The sequence below is a fragment of the Salvelinus namaycush genome, chromosome 33 (assembly GCF_016432855.1).
Source record: "Salvelinus namaycush isolate Seneca chromosome 33, SaNama_1.0, whole genome shotgun sequence".
Classification (NCBI taxonomy): Eukaryota; Metazoa; Chordata; class Actinopteri; order Salmoniformes; family Salmonidae; genus Salvelinus; species Salvelinus namaycush.
Window position 1 is genome coordinate 5,629,459 of NC_052339.1, and position 18,750 is coordinate 5,648,208.

The 18,750-nt window shown below is 41.8% G+C and overlaps 1 protein-coding gene across 2 annotated transcripts in view; it reads left to right on the forward strand.

Moving 5' to 3' along the window:
• LOC120027791 (dnaJ homolog subfamily B member 6-like) overlaps positions 1-8,719 on the forward strand; it is a 69,051-nt gene extending 60,332 nt beyond the window's left edge. Inside the window, exons 9-10 of one of the 2 annotated variants that reach the window (XM_038972819.1) lie at positions 5,258-5,392; positions 7,032-8,719. In XM_038972819.1, the coding sequence (XP_038828747.1) occupies positions 5,258-5,392; positions 7,032-7,135 (239 nt within the window). In that variant the 3' untranslated portion in view covers positions 7,136-8,719. The remainder of the gene's footprint in view (positions 1-5,257; positions 5,393-7,031) is intronic. The other variant, XM_038972820.1, reaches the window with a different exon arrangement.
• Positions 8,720-18,750: the final 10,031 nt, after the last annotated feature.

Here is an 18,750-nt window from a genome sequence, read left to right on the forward strand (position 1 = left end):
AGTCACTATATGTGTGCTCAGCAGTGGTGTCACCTCAGCAGATCACTGCTGCTGTCCGTCTGCCCAGGATATATATTAAAACATGAGGTGGGAGAGACTATGGGAGGAGATATGCAGACTTTTGCATTGATAATAGTCGATTACGTTTGATGGGGGTCGGAGGTTGAAGCCCAAACAACGTGTGTGTAGACTTCTCCTGAGCAGTCAAATCCAAATCAAATCCAGGGCTACGTAAGGTTTGGCCAACACGCATGAGATTTCAATTGTGTTTCTCTCTGAGAATAGCAGTGAGTGGTTTGTTTACACGTGTGATATTTTGTAGCTAAAGCTAATGTGTCATCCTATTCATGATGAAAGACAAAAAAAATGCCCTATTACCAGGCTATACAAAATTAAATACAAATGTAATTTAATTGTATGTTAACTCTGTAAGCCGCCCTGCACAATCAATGAACCAACAGCATCGCCTAGGCCAAAAGTTCTCTCCCAGACTCGTGGATAGAACATTTGGAGTGTAGCATAAGGTAACCAGTCCATCCAGTGTATATATAATAATACAGTCCACACTCAAAGGTGATTACTAGAATTTGTTTAATTTTAGAGTATAGGCTAGAGCTAGACCAATTATGTACCAAAGACATCTAAAGTGTTTTTTTTTTCTTTTTCTGCCGTGCATAATATGCGGTAGACTATTTATTGTATAATGACACAATCATTATTTTAATCCAGTTTTTTTTTTTTATGTTTTGGCTCATGTACAGTTGAAGTCGGAAGTTTGCATACACTTAGGTTGGAGTCATTAAAACTCGTTTTTCAACCACTCCACAAATTTCTTGTTAACAAACTATAGTTCTGGCAAGTCGGTTAGGACATCTACTTTGTGCATGACACAAGTCATTTTTCCAACAATTGTTTGCAGACAGATTATTTAATTTATAATTCACTGTATCACAATTCCAGTGGGTCAGAAGTTTACATACACTAAGTTGACTGTGCCTTTAAACAGCTTGGAAATTTCCAGAAAATGATGTCATGGCTTTAGAAGCTTCTGATAGGCTAATTGACATAATTTGAGTCAATTGGAGGTGTACCTGTGGATGTATTTCAAGGCCTACCTTCAAACTCAGTGCCTCTTTGCTTGACATCATGGGAAAATCAAAAGAAATCAGCGAAGACCTCAGAAAAATAATTGTAAACCGCCTCAAGTCTGGTTCATCCTTGGGAGCAATTTCCCTACGCCTGATGGTACCACGGTCATCTGTACAAACAACAGTACACAAGTATAAACACCATGGGACCACGCAGCTGTCATACCGCTCAGGAAGGAGACGCGTTCCGTCTCCTAGAGATAAACGTACTTTGGTGCGAAAAGTGCAAATCAATTACAGAACAACAGCAAATGACCTTGTGAAGATGCTGGAGGAAACAGGTACAAAAGTATCTATATCAACATTAAAACAAGTGCTATATCGACTGAACCTGAAAGGCCGCTCAGCAAGGAAGAAGCCACCGCTCCAAAACCGCCATAAAAAAGCCAGACTACGGTTTGCAACTGCATATGGGGACAAAAATACTTTTTGGAGAAATGTCCTCTGGTCTAATAAAACAGAAATAGAACTGTTTGGCCATAATGACCATCATTATGTTTGGAGGAAAAAGGAGGAGGCTTGCAAGCCGAAGAACACCATCCCAACCGTGAAGCACAGGGGTGGCAGCATCATGTAGTGGGGGTGCTTTGCTGCAGGAGGGGCTGGTGCACTTCACAAAATAGATGGCATCATGAGGTAGGAAAATGATGTGGATATATTGAATCACCATCTCAAGACATCAGTCAGGAAGCTAAAGCTAAAGCATCTTCCAAATGGACAATGACCCCAAGCATACATCCAAAATTGTGGCAAAATGGCTTAAGGACTACAAAGTCAAGGTATTAGAGTGGCCATCACGAAGCCCTAACCTCAATCCTGTAGAAAATATGTGGGCAGAACTGAAAAAGCGTGTGTGAGCAAGGAGGCCTACAAACCTGATTCAGTGACACCAGCTCTGTCAGGAGGAATGGGCCATAATTCACCCAACTTATTGTGGGAAGCTTGTGGAAGGCTACCAGAAACGTTTGACCCAAGTTAAACAATTTAAAGGCAATGCTACCAAATACTAATTGAGTGTATGCAAACTTCTTACCCACTGCGAATGTGATGAAAGAAATAAAAGCTGAAATAAATCATTCTTCTATTATTCTGACATTTCACATTCTTAAAATAAAGTGGTCATCCTAACTGACCTAAGACAGGGAATTTTACTAGGATTAAATGTCAGGAATTGTGAAAAACGGAGTTTAAATGTATTTGGCTAAGGTGTATGTAAACTTCCAACTTCAACTGTATCGGCGTGTGCTATGCATAAGCTCTAATATGTGTATGGATGTGTTGAATGAATCGTCACCGTAGAGAGCGCTGTCTATTTTGTGTTCGGCGTTGAAACAACATCCACGACGACCGTGTTCCACTCAGTTTCAACCTGTTGAACGTTTCTTCAAATTGATCAATCACAGTGAGGTGAGTTTTTAAAGCAAAATGCTGTTTCGATGACAGGTTTTCTGATCTGGTTTTTCGATTACATTCGAATTGATGTCAGAGTGGTTAGAGGGACGACAGAGCGCTGAGTACCAGGCCATTAGGACCTGATGATCGTCACCGAGTTGGGTACTAGCAACACATAACCAGAGTGCGTGAGAGGAGATTACCGTGACACGTGGAATTTTACAGCGGTCATGACTCATGACTGCCAGTGTGGCGGTAGTACGGTCACTGCAACAGCCTTAGACAGCACATGAGATTGGTTTAAATTGTGTTTCTCTCTGAGAATAGCAATGACTGGTTTATTTCGTTTTTGCAGGTGTTTGTGTGTGCGGGCATGGTTTGTGTGCGCTCGGGGTGTGTGCGCTCGGTGTGTGTGCGCACGGTGTGTGTGTATGCGCTGTGTGTGTCAGGTGTCTGGATGTTGTCAGTCAAACAGCCTATAAATAGACCTGTACACACAGGACTGAAACAAAACAAATGACAAGCACCCTTCAGACAATAGCTCTAAATGTATGCATGGAGAAGCGGGAACGTCTGTTCTGTAGTACCAATGAAGTCTTTGATCGGGGAAATAAAAGGCAGCCTTTATAATTATTAAAAGAGCTCATTGTCGTCATTGTTCTTTTGATATTGTTTTGTTGAAATTCGTTAAATGATAATGGATTACACTGCTCTGTGGGGCGGGAGTCTTATCGCAGAGGTAACCACCTCCATAATACAATCAAATGTTGATCCACAGAACAGGGACATGTTGACAATGTGCCGCCACAGCCTTGGATTCTCACAAGGTAACATGCAATTACTCTCCATTCCTCCAACGCAAAACTGATTAGATCTTCAGGCAGTCTGCAAAAGGGAATAATCACTTGGATTAGTGGTCTTTCAAATCTGGAAGGAGCCAGGGGAAGGCCTTACCGAAACTGTAAACCACCAATTGTGATTGTTATTCCACCCAGGGGGATTATCACTCTGTGGTGTCAATCCTCCATTTGGGAGGATTGGCAGCATTTAAAAGACTATTGCGCCGGCTGGCCTATCGCGACATAGACTGCAAATTTGCCAGGGTCTCAATTGCTGACTTCATGGTAACAAGAAGTCTATTCATCCAGTTGAAAACTGCATCTCAAATGGAACCCTATTCTCTATGTAGTGCACTACTTCTGATTAGGGCTTGGTCAAAAGTAATGCACTATACAGGGAATAGGGTGCCATTTGAGAGAAAGACAGTCTCACCGTGCTGTTTCCTTTGTCTCAGACAAGGCTTATCACAGCCTGAGTGAGGACCGGCTTATCCGATTCTCCACCACCTTTCAACATCCTTGCCACCTGTTTTTTTTCTTCTCTGCCATGTCTGCAAAAGGGATACGATTTGGAGCTAGATAACTATGGAAGTGGCGCTTCAACAACTACTTAGATTTAATAATTAGTGAGAGAGAGAGGTCCTCCAAGGCAATTTTTTTCAATGCAGTTTATATCCAGTGCAGCACTCTGGCCTGCTCATATTCCAAGCAAGTTGGGCAGTGTGTCACTGTGTCGTCCCTAAGCACATCCACTGGTTTGAAATGTCACTCGAATGACATGTGATTTGTTAAAGGCTTGACTGTTGGATATGATGGAAGGATGATGGAGGGGGTTTGAAAGCTGGTGCAGATCTCTCGCTAAATGAAAACCGGTTCGGCACGAGAGAGCATCTGGCTCCTTTCTTCTCTACCCCCCCCCCCCCCCCCCCCCGTAATTACAAAACACAATGGCGACAAAATCAGCCCGTATAATCTCAATGCATAATAAGTCTCCCCTCGTCCCATATACGCTGCCACTAATTCAATATAAATGTAAATTACCAAGGGAAAATGCATTTTTATTTACATGACTAATCACAATAAAACAAACCCACATGAAATATGAATGAAGTCTATGGTTGCGGTATGAAAGGGTTGCTGCAGCCAGAGGGGATGTTTGAAGATATTTGCGTTTTATCCTCTTTGTTTTTCTGGCACAGCTATAGAGGTTTGACTCACACTTATGTTCTCTGTAGACAACATGTCATGAGAGGAGCTTCTTGTTCTCACTTTGATTGTGTTCTTTGTGTCAAGGATGTCAAATGGTACTTAAACATCTCTATTCTGACCAGTCCCTATTCAATGAGCACAACAGATGATGCCTATAATTGTGCTGTGTGATTAATACTGGTCAACACTCGGGCTTCATTTTGCGACATAAAGGAGATGCTCCCTCCACACAATCATAAGTCAAAGGTATAAAATGGTTTGGACAGCTCAGATTCATCCACTTCTCCATGGGTGTCCTTTTTGATCTGATTCTCCCGGAGAATCATGTTGCCCTTCGTGGGGAAAAAACTCGGAGGAGTCAGAGCTGGGACCGTCCTTCCCCTATCTCTGCAAAGTAAAGATAGTTTTAGGTTTACAGATGTGTGTTCTGTTTGTGTAGCACATGGGGATGTGTGAAACTTCATCCTCAACCTGAAGTGTTGACACTTGTGCACCAAATAGTTAACTTTCGGTGCCACCGACTCCTCAGACGCTTCTGAAAGGAGGTTTACGTGTGCTTGTAAGACAGAAGTCCTGGGTTGGAGCCTCGGCGTGAGTCGATTCAGGAGAAAGTGGTACTCACTAAGCAAGCAGAGTAACGTCCTTTAACTAAACTGACTACCCCCACAGGTCTGGAAGAGGAGGACTGGCGACAGAACGCTTTCCCTGGTCCCCCCTCCCACCAACGCTACCTGAGGAACACCTCACAGAACCCCCTGGAGGAAGACGAGGAGTGCGGGCTACAGAGCCTGGGACTCGCCAGAGGTGTGTCCCCCAACCTAGTGTTCTCTCCTGGGGAGAAAACGTCTGCTGTGTGGAGGCCGCATAGAGAGACTCAGGAACAGGCCGGTTGTGAAATGTTTTGATGCAAATGTGCTTACATAAAGGTCATTTGTAGCTGTGAGCTGTCTAGAGACTAAGGACAGGTGTTCTAGAGTAGACTGTAAAGCCCTTTGTTATAACTGCTGATGCACAAAGGGCTTATAAAGTACATAAGAACAGTGGTGGAAAAGTACCCAAACTGTCTTACTTGAATAAAAGTTAAGATACCTTTAATAGAAAATTACTCAAGTAAAAGTGAAAGACACTCAGTGAAATACTACTTGAGTAAAAGTTAAGATACCTTTAATAGAAAATGTTTTGAGTAAAAGTGAAATACTCCTTGAGTAAAAGTCTAAAAGTATTTGTTTTTAAATATACGTATCAAAGTAAGTATAAATCATTTTTTATTACTTATGAAGCAAACCAGATGGCCCCATTTTTTTTTTTTTTTAAATGTACGGATAAAACACTTACACTAGTGAGTCCACCAGATCAGAGGCAGTAGGGATGACCAGGGATGTTCTCTTGATACGTTTGTGAAATGGACCATTTTCCTTTCCTGCTAAGCATTCAACATGTAACAAGTATCATATGTATCATATATGTATCATATATCATATATATATATATATATATATATATATAGTATCATATATGGGTGTCAGGGAAAATGTATGGAGTAAAAAGTATGTACATTATTTTCATTAAGAATGTTATGAAGTCAAAGTCAAAGTTGTCAAAAATATAAATAGTAAAGTACAGTACAGATACTGTACCTCCAAAAAGTACTTAAGTAGTACTTTAAAGTATTTTTACTTAAGTACTTTAACACCACAGCGTTTGAAATTTGAATAAGACATTTTCAAGAGGTTTGTAATAACTACGGATTCTGCTGAGACTGAAAGGGACAAATATTTATATTTAATTCAAACGTTTACGTTGTTGATGAATTTAGAACAGCAGTCTCTAAAATGGTTGACTGTAGACTACACGTAAGGTGGTGTTTGTTTCGTATGAATTAATCAACGGCCGCCAAGCTAAGCTTTGTTTAAAGACAAGCTAACACCTTAATAATGCCGGCTAATTGGTTGCTGTTGTAGCGGGTGGCTAAACAAAGGGCCAGTGACAAAGGCAGCAATGTTTGACTGGTTGAGTTCAACATTGAGGGGAATGAGTTCATTAGAGGGCTCTGTTGTTCTGCAGTGTAATGACTCCGGGTCAAAGGTCATCCTCTGTTTTCCTCCAGGGATCACGGGGTCAAACACAAAAGCCCTGCAATTATCTCACACACACTGACACACAGGGGTTGTAATGAGGCCTCCATTGTTGCTGGGGGTGGACTGAGGGTGGATTTGAGCAAATTCACCGTTTTTAAGATAAGCAGAGTTTGCAATTTTACCAGGGCGTTGTTTAAGCTTTGCCTGATGAGTTATAATGCCAATAATTAAGGTTTGAGGGAAAAAATCGAGAAGTGTGGATATACATTCTGCTGAGGTAAGTGGCATGCAATTTTCTGTCGATTATTACCCAATAGAATATTGTCGTTTGCCCTCCCTGTCGTTTGACAATCATTTCTCCGTAGGACACATGGACACTAAGAGGAAGAAATATCCTTGGAGACAGGAGGCGGAGCTCAAAAAGAAGAGAACACCTCGATTGGCTCCTCGAATTGGTGCCTTGTTCTAAAGCACCGCCTTTTGTCTGCCCTTCCCTGTACGTGTCACCCGGAGGGGAAGAGCATCAGTAGATGTGGCATTAACACAACTCAGCCGTAGGGATATTCAAATCAGGAAACTTTCCCAAAATTCCCAGGTTTTTCCTTAAATTCCGGTTCCAAGATTCCTGGAATGAAGAGGGACTGAGAATGACATTTCTGGAAAAAAAGTTACCGGAATTTTGCAAACCTACTTAACCATCTACATTGATCATGCCAGCCCACCACCACCACCCCATCACTGTGCCATGTCTCCCCTTCTCTATCAACTGCTCAGCGCAAGCAGCAAATCTTATTAGATGTCTTTTATGGAAGACATTAGACTTTCTCAAGATCTGTTTTCTCTACCAACAGTTCCTCTGTTTTCTCCTCATGGCTCCTCTGCAGTTTATTTATCGTTTTTCCCCCCCAGATGTCAATAGAGAGGAGCAGATTTGTTTTTCATTATTTTGCGTTCATCACAAATAGATGGTTGGCCCAGAGGACCTTAGCATGAGCATGCGCACGTGCTGTCATAATTGGTCTCCTCTGAATGCTCAATATTTCATCAAATGTACTTTCAGAAATGTTTCTAGTTCGTTTTTTTAAAGGGATCTGAAGGGTCGAAGTAAATCTAATGGGTGTGAATGGTCTGGAAGAGCCTGCAACAGTAGTGCAATGATGTCAGAGACGCTGATGGCCATTTAGGTATAGGTGGGTCTTCTAAACCTTTAAAGATAGAGTTTATAGAAATGATTTAAGTGAATTTGGGTGAACTGTCTCTTTAAAGACCAATATGACGTTAGAGAGAGAAGTGTCCGGAGAGATCACAGAACTTGGCTTAAAGAGCAAAAAGGAAAGAAGATGGGGTTGCAAAAGCACTGGGCGTAAAGCACTTTGTGACACCTGCTGATGTAAAAAGGGGCTTTATAAAAATGCATCTGATTGATGCAGAAAACATACAGGAATATACTGTAGCTTTTGTCTGCGCTGAGGGAAATATTCTTGCTATCTACACCAAAGAGAATAGTAATAGCAAAGTAAAGACGTGCCGTATAGGGGCAGTCTCTCACCCCTTCATGTACAATAGCTACCTTTCCCCCCTCTAGCATCGTTCTACTGTAATTTGAATTGGGCCCGTATAACTGCACGAGTAGCCGTCTCCCTTTCTAGCCTCTCACAAAGGGTTGTCACTTGGTTTTTACGTTTCACTGCTTTGGTTGGGATGGAAACCTCAGATGGAAGTCCCAGTGTTGAACATGTTTATGTCTTTCATAACTATTTTATCAGATTTTTTTGTTTGTTTGTTTAGTTTATTGTCAATTTGCTTTTATTCATGCCCAGTGCCAGGGGAGATGGAATGATTGTTTCATTTTCTGTAAACACCCACCAGTAAAGCTTCATGTCCAGCAGATAATGGTTATGTATTCATATGGTTGTTATGTGGTTTTTGTGGGATATATGACACATTATCCTTTAATAAAGATAGAAAGCACTATGTTTCAAAGGTAGTGAAATAATGGACTATCATCTATTGAATCCTTTCTCTCTCGTATTGAATACTTTCTCTCATTGTGAACATTTGGATGGCATCTGAAATGCTGCTTTCAATATGACGCGTGGCCTTGTGTTCATTGTGCTACATGTATGCTGTCGTTGTATAATTATGAATTGTATGCATTATTTTGTGACACGGTCTAAGTGAAAAACATTTCAAGCATCACTAGCTTTTCATGAATATTGCAATTTAAACGTGTTGATTTCATTTTTCCCACAGTCCTTGGTCGAAAAAAGCATTCAGACTTCAAAATGACCTATTTTTGTTCAACACCTTATTCTTCTAGGTTACTTCAAAGTCTGTATTCTAGGTTGCTTAAAATTCAAGGAAAAGATCAATAGAAAAAAAAGGTCTAAATTGGGCATCATAAACAGAGCAGAATAGACCAGTGAAATCCTCGGTTGTGTCCCAAATGGCACCCGATCCCTATATAGTGCAATACTTTTGACCAGGGGCCTTTGGGGTATATGGTGTGGGGAATAGGGGATAGGGTGCCATTTGGGATGCTGCCCTCTTTTGAAACTGCACACCTTCCTTCATTGAAAAGACCTCTTCAGAACAGCTCTGGATTAGGCTGTCATTGGCAGAGCTGTGAAGGCGGCGACAGCGACATTCTCTGTGTGAATGTCTACAGTGTGTTGTATTATTCATGGGCTAAGAAACATGCACATGACCTACAGAGTAATTTGGCCCTTGTTCCTAGGAACCAGGCTCCAGTCTCTAAGGGTTTAATTAAAGACTGTGGAGGCAGTGGCCCGTCTCCCTCCGTTGCCTTTCATTTAACGGAGTGGCTGCTGATCCAACTTTTCCTCAGCCTTAGCCTTACACCAAGATGCATCCCAAATGGCACCCTATTCCCTATATAGTGCACTACTTTTGACAGGCTCTGGCCTGTCAGAATTCGTACTCCAAGCTCCTTTTATTTATCACCTGATTTAACAAAAGCCACATCTCAATAGGCGGTACAGGTGTCCTCTGACATGGCACAAGTGTGGGGGGGGGGGGGGGGGGGGGGGAATTTACTCTATTGTTCCTCAAGCAAGGGGAGAGGTCAATGACATCAGAAGGCACTGTCAGACCAACTCCTTGAAGATCCTACTCCATGAAGTTTTCCTGACATATTTTTTTACCCTGAGGGCGAGACTGATCCGTGGAGAACGGACACCAAATTAGAACGGATACATTTTGGTCCGTAGTCTGTGCGTGTGTGGAGTGTGTTACGTAAACTGCGTGGGGGTAGGTACTGTAATTAGCTAAATGATGGTTACGTATCCGTCGGGCCAGTCAAAATTTCAATGGGTGAAAATTGTGTGCGTCTCCGCAGCATCTCCACGGACAGTCAATGTACTACTCCCAATGAGAAACCATTGAAAATCATGATTATGGAACAAATCAACAGGCCAATCTGGCCTCGCCCTTAAGTGTGTGTAAATTACTGTTTTTATACGTGGATATTGTCTTTGAACACAGATCCTCCCTGAGTTATTAGGAGTTTCTCCTCCTGACTAGGAAGTTGTCACCTATCTTCCATCCCCAGAAATGGACAGAACAACTTACAGTGAGTAGTGTAATGCCCATTCAAAAAAGACGATCATGATATATTTTTCTGTAACAGATCAATTAACGTTACTCTGAATTAGTAAGTAAACAACGGGTACTGTAAATGCGTAGTGATTTTGTCCAAAAATATTTTCATTCAAAACCCAATTTTTGGGGTTATTGTTTGAATGATAGACTTTCATTCTGTGCTGTTATATTTACCAAAAGTGTTTCAGGCACTTGAATATTGGGTTGTGGTCAAAACAAAAGTACAGTGTTGTTAGTCTGAATATACGTTTTTTAATTGCCTTGGATTTGATTAATTCAAAAGGAACATGAATGGGAAATATTGCATAGCTGACGCTTCCTCTTTCCTTTTGCGCTTAATTGCTTTGATGAATAAAATGCACTTTATTCCCCCTGTATGTATCAAATGTTTATATTAGGACAGCCTCAGAAGCTGGTCACATCGTTTATTTTCTGCGTACCATATTTAAATTACAAATCAAAAGCATTCATGCAAAATATATTGTATAAATTGCACATTTCCATTTCAAATTCAAGCTTTCTAAATCACTTGGGGCTGTGGATTTCATCATACGCACAAATCCGTGCGCACAAACGTTTTATGAATGAGGCCCCTGGGTTGCTGCCTCTGGATTCCCATGAAGTGAAATTGAATAGTGTAATGTATTTGTATACAGTACCTGAGTGACATACAGTAGCACATGCCAAATGGATTCGAGTATCCCTTTCCTGCAGTTAAATAACCTAGTGGACTCATGGATGGAATGTTATTCATATATTTCATAATTACTAAACAGTTTTTTGGTGTTTCTATGTCAAGTGGTGTGATGTAATATTGGGATGCAAACTCAACATGTAATACATTTCAACTCTATAGGGGTGGCAGGTTGCCTAGTTGGTTAGAGTGTTTGGCCAGTAACTGAAAGGTTGCTGGATCGAATCCCGATCTGACAAGGTAAAAATTTGTCGTTCTGCCACTGAACAAGGCTGTTAACCCACTGTTCCCCGGTAGGCCGTCGTTATAAATAAGGATTTGTTCTTAACTGACTTGACTAGTTAAATAAAAAGGTACAGGTTTCCTCTTTTTTTAAAGCCCATAACCATGTGTGTGAGGTGCCTTCGGAAAGTATTCAGACCCCTTGACTTTTTCCACATTTTGTTACATTCGTTACACCTTATTCTAAAGTTGATTAAATGTTTTTTCCCTCTCAATCTACAAACAATACCCCATAATGACAAAGAAAAAACTGGTTTAAAAAAAACGGAAATATCACATTTACATAATTATTCAGAACCTTTACACAGTACTTTGCTGAAGCACCTTTGGCAGCGATTACAGCATCAAGTCTTCATGGGTATGATGCAACAATACACCAGTATTTGAGGAGTTTCTTCCATTCTTCTCTGCAGATCCTCTCAAGCTCTTTCTCCCCCGATTGCTCAGTTTGGCTGGTCGGCCAGCTCTCGGAAGAGCCTTGGTGGTTCTCAACTTCTGGAGGCCACTGTGTTCTTGGGGACCTTCAAAGCTGCAGAAATGCTTTTTGTACCCTTCCCCAGATCGGTGCCTCGACACAATCCTGTCTCAGAGCTCATGGCTTGCTATTTGCTCTGACATGCACTGTCAATTGTGGGACCTTATATAGACAGGTGTGTGCCTTTCCAAATCATGTCCAATCAATTGATTTTACCACAGGTGGACTCCAATCAAGTTGTAGAAATATCTCAAGGACGATCAACGGAAACAGGATGCACCTGAGCTCAATTTTGAGTCTCATAGCAAAGTGTCTGAATACTTATGTAAATAAGGTATTTCTGTTTTTTTTTTTTTTTATACATTTGTTAAATTATCTAAAAAACTGTTTTCGCTTTGTCATTATGGTGTTTACTTTCTGAATACTTTCCGAAGGCACTGTATACTTTGGTTCCAACGTAGATTTGTTTAAAGACTACCAAGAAACGCTCTGTGTGATCCTGATATACTCAACTGCAGTAAAAGGTTAAATGGCACAGTCAGTTACTGGTTTCAGTCTTCCATAGATTTGAGACTGGGATGGAGGTACACCTTCCAGCAGGACAATCACCCTAGCATACTGCTAAAGCAACACTTGAGTGGTTTAAGGGGAAACATCTAAATGTCTTGGAATGGCCTAGTCAAAGCCCAGACCTCAATCCAATTGAGAATATGTGGTATGACTTAAAGATTGCTGTACACCAGCGGAACCCATCCAACTTGAAGGAGCTGGAGCAGTTTTGCCTTGAAGAATGGGCAAAAGTCCCAGTGGCTAGATGTGCCAAGCTTATAGAGACATACCCCAAGAGACTTGCAGCTGTAATTGCTGCAAAAGGTGGCTCTACAAAGTATTGACTTTGGGGGGGTGTGTGAATAGTTATGCATGCTCAAGTTTTCAGTTTTTTTGTCTTATTTCTTGTTTGTTTCACAATAAAAAAATATTTAGCATTTTCAAAGTGATAGGCATTTTGTGTAAATCAAATGATACAACCCCCCCCAAAATCTATTTTAATTCCAGGTTGTAAGGCAACAAATTAGGAAAAATGCCAAGGGGGGTGAATACTTTCGCAAGCCACTGTAAGTCCTCAGTTGATTTCAATTGGTGGACTTTTCTGCTTCTTCCCCTTCAAATTTCAACAACCTTGGAATTTCCCCCAACTTCTGATTTCTGACTGCATTTATGCCCTGGTTCATTGTTAGTTTGTTTGCCTGTGTTGTTTGTAATTGCATTAGTGGTATTAATGATGCTGAGTCTCAGGAACGTACAGGGAATTTACGTCTGTCTGAGGAACGCCTCCAGTGCTGTCTCTGTGTACTGGAGGGATCAGTGGAGACAATCTGGGTTTTACACTGATTGACTTTGAGAATAGGAATAAGCTCAGGGTTTCTTCAAATGTAGTGGGAATGAAGAGAAGGAAGTTTGGAGGACAGAGGGACTAGAGGCTGAGGAGCAATCACTCCCTCTGTGTCCCAAATGGGCACCATATTCTCTACATTATTTTTGACCAGACTGACTAGCCTTTGACCAGCCTTTTGACTGCTGAAAAGTAGTGGACTATATAGGGAATAGGGTGCCATTTGGGAACCATGCTCTGAGTGAGAATAACAAATAACAAGTATTGAAAAGGAAATGCATTGTAATATCGAGTGTGATCAACATGAACATGACTAATTTGAGGTAGGCATTTTCGTTCATGTTAAAGTTGATAGGCCTACATTTTGTGATTAGCTGACTATATTGCATGTACCTTGTCCTTCGAAGAAATATGCCTATACTCTAATGATCCTCCTATGTATATTTCCTATCAGCCTGACAGGAAGTACCAGACAGATATAGAATCACTAGAACAGGGAGTGAACCTCTTGAAGGTACACACTAAATGGCTGACAGTCCACACATTATGGCATCAAATCAAATCAAATGTTATTTGTCACATGCGCTTACCACTGTACGCCCTTAACCAACAATGCAGTTTTAAGAAAAATAAGTGTTAGGTAAAAAAATAGATAAGTAAAAAATAAAAGTAAAAATGACATAGTTAAAGAGCAGCAGTAAAATAACAGTAGCGAGGCTATATACAGGGGGTACTGGTACAGAGTCAATGTGCGGGGGCACCGGTTAGTCGAGGTAATTGAGGTAATATGTACATGTAGGTCAAGTTAAAGTGACTATCCATAGTTAATAAACAGAGAGTAGCAGCAGCATAAAAGATAGAGGGGGGGGGGGGGGGGGGGCAATGCAAATAGTCTGGGAAGCCAGTTGATTAGCTGTTCAGGAGTCTTATGGCTTGGGGGTAGAAGCTGTTAAGAAGTCTTTTAGACCTAGACTTGGAGTTCTGGTACCGCTTGCCATGCGGTAGCAGAGAGAACAGTCTATGACTAGGGTGACTGGAGCCTTTGACAATTATTAAGGCCTTCCTCTGACACCGCCTGGTATAGAGGTCCTGGATGTCAGGAAGCTTGGCCCCAGTGGTGTACTGGGCCGTACACACTACCCTCTGTAGTGCCTTGTGGTCGGAGGCTGAGCAATTGCCATACCAGGCAGTGATGCCTCCAGTCAGATCATTGACTTGAATAGGGATTACCATTCTACTGATTCTATTTATATGGTCCCAGACACACCAGTCTATGGCCGTCTGACCAGTTGTTAGAGGAAACACAAAATATTATCCCTCTGCCCCCCCTGTACCCATTGGCTAAATTTGGATCAGCCATCAAAGTTCGTGATAGGCTGCAGCAGAGAGTCATTCCTGTTGCTAGGATCCTGTTGCTAGGTTCATTGCCATCTCAGGCGGCTCAGCAGGAAACATGCAATGAATCATGGATGGTTGATTTCTCTCTGGCCCCGTTTATACAGTGCCTTCAGAAAGTATTCATACCCCTTGACTTATTCCACATTTTGTTGTCTTACAGCCTGAATTAAAAATGGATTCAAGATATGTTATTTTTTCATCCATCTACACACAATACCGCATCATGACAAAGTGAAAACATGTTTTAAGTCATTTTTGCTATCTTTTTCAAAATTAAATACAGACATTTCTCATTTACTTAAGTAGTCACATCCCTGAGTCAATCATTTGTAGAAGCATCTTTGGTTGCGATTACAGCTCTGAGTCTTTTTGGGCCAGTCTCTAAGAGCTTTGCACACAACATTCTTCAAGCTCTGTCAAATTGATTATTGATCTTCGCTAGACAGCCTTTTCATAGTCTTGCCATAGATTTTCAAGATGATTTAAGTAAAAACTTTAACTAGGCCACTCAGGAACATTCACTGTCATCTTGGTAAGCAACTCCAGTGTAGATTTGGACTTGTGTTTTAGGTTGTTGTCCTGCTGAAAGGTGAATTCGTCTCCCAGCGTCTGACGGAAAGCAGACTGAACCACGTTTTCCTCTAGGATTTTGCCTGTGCTTATAGCTGTTTTCCTTATTTTTATCCTAAAAAAATCCCTAGTCCTTGCCAATGACAAGCATACCCATACATGATGCAGCCACCAAAATGCTTGAAAATATGAAGTGTAACTCAGTGATGTTGTGTTGTATTTTGCCTAAACATAACGCTTTGTATTCAGGACAAAACGTTAATTTCTTTGCCAATGTATTTGCAGTATTACTTAAGTGCCTTGTTGCAAACAGGATGCTTTGGAATATTTTTGTTCTGTACAGACTTCCTTACTTTCACTCTACCATTTAGGTTAGTTTTGTGGAGTAACTACAATGTTGTTGATCCATCCTCAGTTTTTTCATGTCACAACCATAAAACTCTAACTGTTTTAAAATCACCTTTGGATGGTGAAATACCTGAGCATTTCCCTTTCTTTCCGGCAACTGACTTTTTAAACACATCTATCAATTGGTGCCCTTCTTGCTAGGCATTGGAAAAACCTGCCTGGTCTTTGTGGTTGAATCGGTGCTTGAAATTCACTACTCGATTGAGGAACCTTACAAATAAGTGTATGTGTGGGGTACATAAACTCAGCAAAAAAGAAACGTCCCTTTTTCCAAATAACTTCACAGATCTTCATTGTAAAGGGTTAAAACACTGTTTCCCATGCTTGTTCAATGAACCATAAACAATTAATGAACATGCACCTGTGGAACGGTAGTTAAGACACTAACAGCTTACAGACGGTAGGAAATTAAGGTCACAGTAATGAAAACTTAGGACAGTAATGAAAACTTAGGACACTAAAGAGGCATTTCTACTGACCCTGAAAAACACCAAAAGAAAGATGCCCAGGGTCCCTGCTCATCTATGTGAATGTGCTACAAGGAGGCATGAGTACTGCAGATGTGGTCAGGGTAATAAATTGCAATGTCCGTACTGTGAGACGCCTAAAACAGTGCTACAGGCAGACAGGACGGACAGCTGATCGTCCTCACAGTGGCAGACCACGTGTAACAACACCTGCACAGGATTGGTACATTCGAGCATCCTGTACCTGTCCCACAGGTGTGATGACAACAACTGCCCGAGTTACACCAGGAACGTACAATCCCTCCATCAGTGCTCAGACTGTCCACAATAGGCTGAGAGAGGCTGGACTGAGGGCTTGTAGGCCTGTTGTAAGGCAGGTCCTCACCAGACATCACCGGCAACAACGTCGCCTATGAGCACAAACCCACCATCGCTGGACCAGACAGGACTGGCAAAAAGGGCTCTTCACTGACGTGTCGCGGTTTTATCTCACCAGGGGTGCTTGTCGGATTCGCGTTCATCGTCGAAGGAATGAGCGTTACACAGAGGCCTGTACTCTGGAGCTGGATCGATTTTGGAGGTGGAGGGTCCGTCATGGTCTGGGGTGGTGTGTCACAGCATCATCGGACTGAGCTTGTTGTCATTGCAGGCAATCTCAACGCTGTGCGTTACAGGGAAGACATCCTCCTCCCTCATGTGGTACCCTTCCTGCAGGCTCATCCTGACATGACCCTCCAACATGACAATGCCACCAGCCATACTGCTCGTTCTGTGTGTGATTTCCTGCAAAACAGAAATGTCAGTGTTCTGCCATGGCCAGCGAAGAGCCCAGATCTCAATCCCATTGAGCATGTCTGGGACTTGTTGGATCGGAGGGTGAGGGCTAGGGCCATTCCCCCCCAAGAAATGTCCGGGAACTTGCAGGTGCCTTGGTGGAAGAGTGGGGTAACATCTCACAGCAAGAACTGGCAAATCTGGGGCAGTCCATGAGGAGAAGATGCACTGCAGTACTTAATGGCCACACCAGATACTGACTGTTACTTTTGATTTTGACCCCCCCTTTGTTCAAGGACACATTATTCCTTTTCTGTTAGTCACATGTCTAGGCTTGTTCAATATATGTCTCAGTTGTTGAATCTTGTTATGTTCATACAAATATTTACACGTTAAGTTTGCTGAAAAGTGAGAGGACAGTGAGAGGACGTTTCTTTTTTTGCTGAGTTTAGATGTGGTCGTCATTCGAAAATCATGTTAACCACTGTTATTGAACACGGACGGGGTTGCATACTTATTGATTGAAGACCTTTCAACTTTTATTTTTTTTCCCACAAACCAAATTCCACTTTGACGTTATGGGATATTCAGGCTGTAACAAAGGCCAAAAGGGGTGTGAATACTTTCTGAAGGTACTTTTCTAATATGCGTCCTCTGTCCTGAGCTTGTCCACATTATGACTGTGCCCACATTTTTTGACAGGTGTAGACAATTAAAAGACATTGTGATCTGATTGTGATTGAATCTTCCTGACCACCACCGGAGGTCGTCAGACACACAGCGCAGACAGATCTGGACAGTGAAACCATTTAAATCATCATTATCCCGCCCTCTACAGTCATTGACAGGTGGTGCCATTGACTTATTTCATCAATATGTGTCTTATAATAAATAAATATTATTTTGAAAGAATATCTGTGACCAGGAAATCTGGTCACAATGAGGACACAGTGGACGGATAAGATAAATATTTGACTAGTGTGTGTAGATACAACGGCTACAATGTGGGCACAATCAGGATGTGCATAAGATCAGGACCAAGGTCGCATGTTAGCCCCAGGTACAAACGAGGCTTCTGAGCAGCCTACTATGTATCGCAGGTGCTGCCCCTCAACCCCCTCACCAGCCCCTCCCCCTCCAATGTGAGGGTTCATTAAAAATCTACTTTTGGAATCAGGAGGCTGGCATTTAGCATAGTCTATGGCTGCCACAGCTGTGACTGGCGGAATATTGATGTAAATTGTTATGCAAATGGAAAGAACAAAGGTCATGATCAGTTATTTGTTCAGGAAAGGTATGGGGGACTCACTGTGACCCCGAATGACAAATGACATGCGCACAAGACAAGCCAGAGATATAGCCTCACCTCCTGGAAGGAGAGAAAAGGATCTAGTTTGCATCCCAAATGACACCCTATTCTCGAATATAGTGCACTATATTTGACCAGGGTCCAAAGGGCTCTGGTCAAAAGAAGTGCACTACATAGGGAACAGGGTTGTATTTGGGACACCAGCTTTAAGTACACTGCCTTTCTCCCACTGAGGAGAGGTGCCTGAGCTTCAGACTTAGACCGGACTTGATGCAGAACCTTCATCCTGACCTAACACGTTCTCCTGGTGTAGTTGAAGTTTCACACTGTGCACCAGTCTTTGCTTTGCTCTCCCGGAGTAACTTTTGGTACTCGTTATTCACATGGTTTACTTCCTGGTGCCAGAAAAAAACTTATTTCATGTTAATCTCAATATTCATCATCAATACATCTTTTCAGAATATCAACCTACCACTGTCTCTGCAACTGCTATGACTTTGACAGTATTGGGAGTACCATTGAGCACAAATACTAAATACTGTTTTTGATATAATTTGACTCTTTTAGCAGCGTTAAAAATATTTAGGTGCTGCCTGACAACAGAAATATCTAACCCCAGTTATTGTTCCTCATGGTACAGTATTGCGATCGTTTTGTTTAGAAAACTCATGAAACTGCCTCTTTAAAATGCAC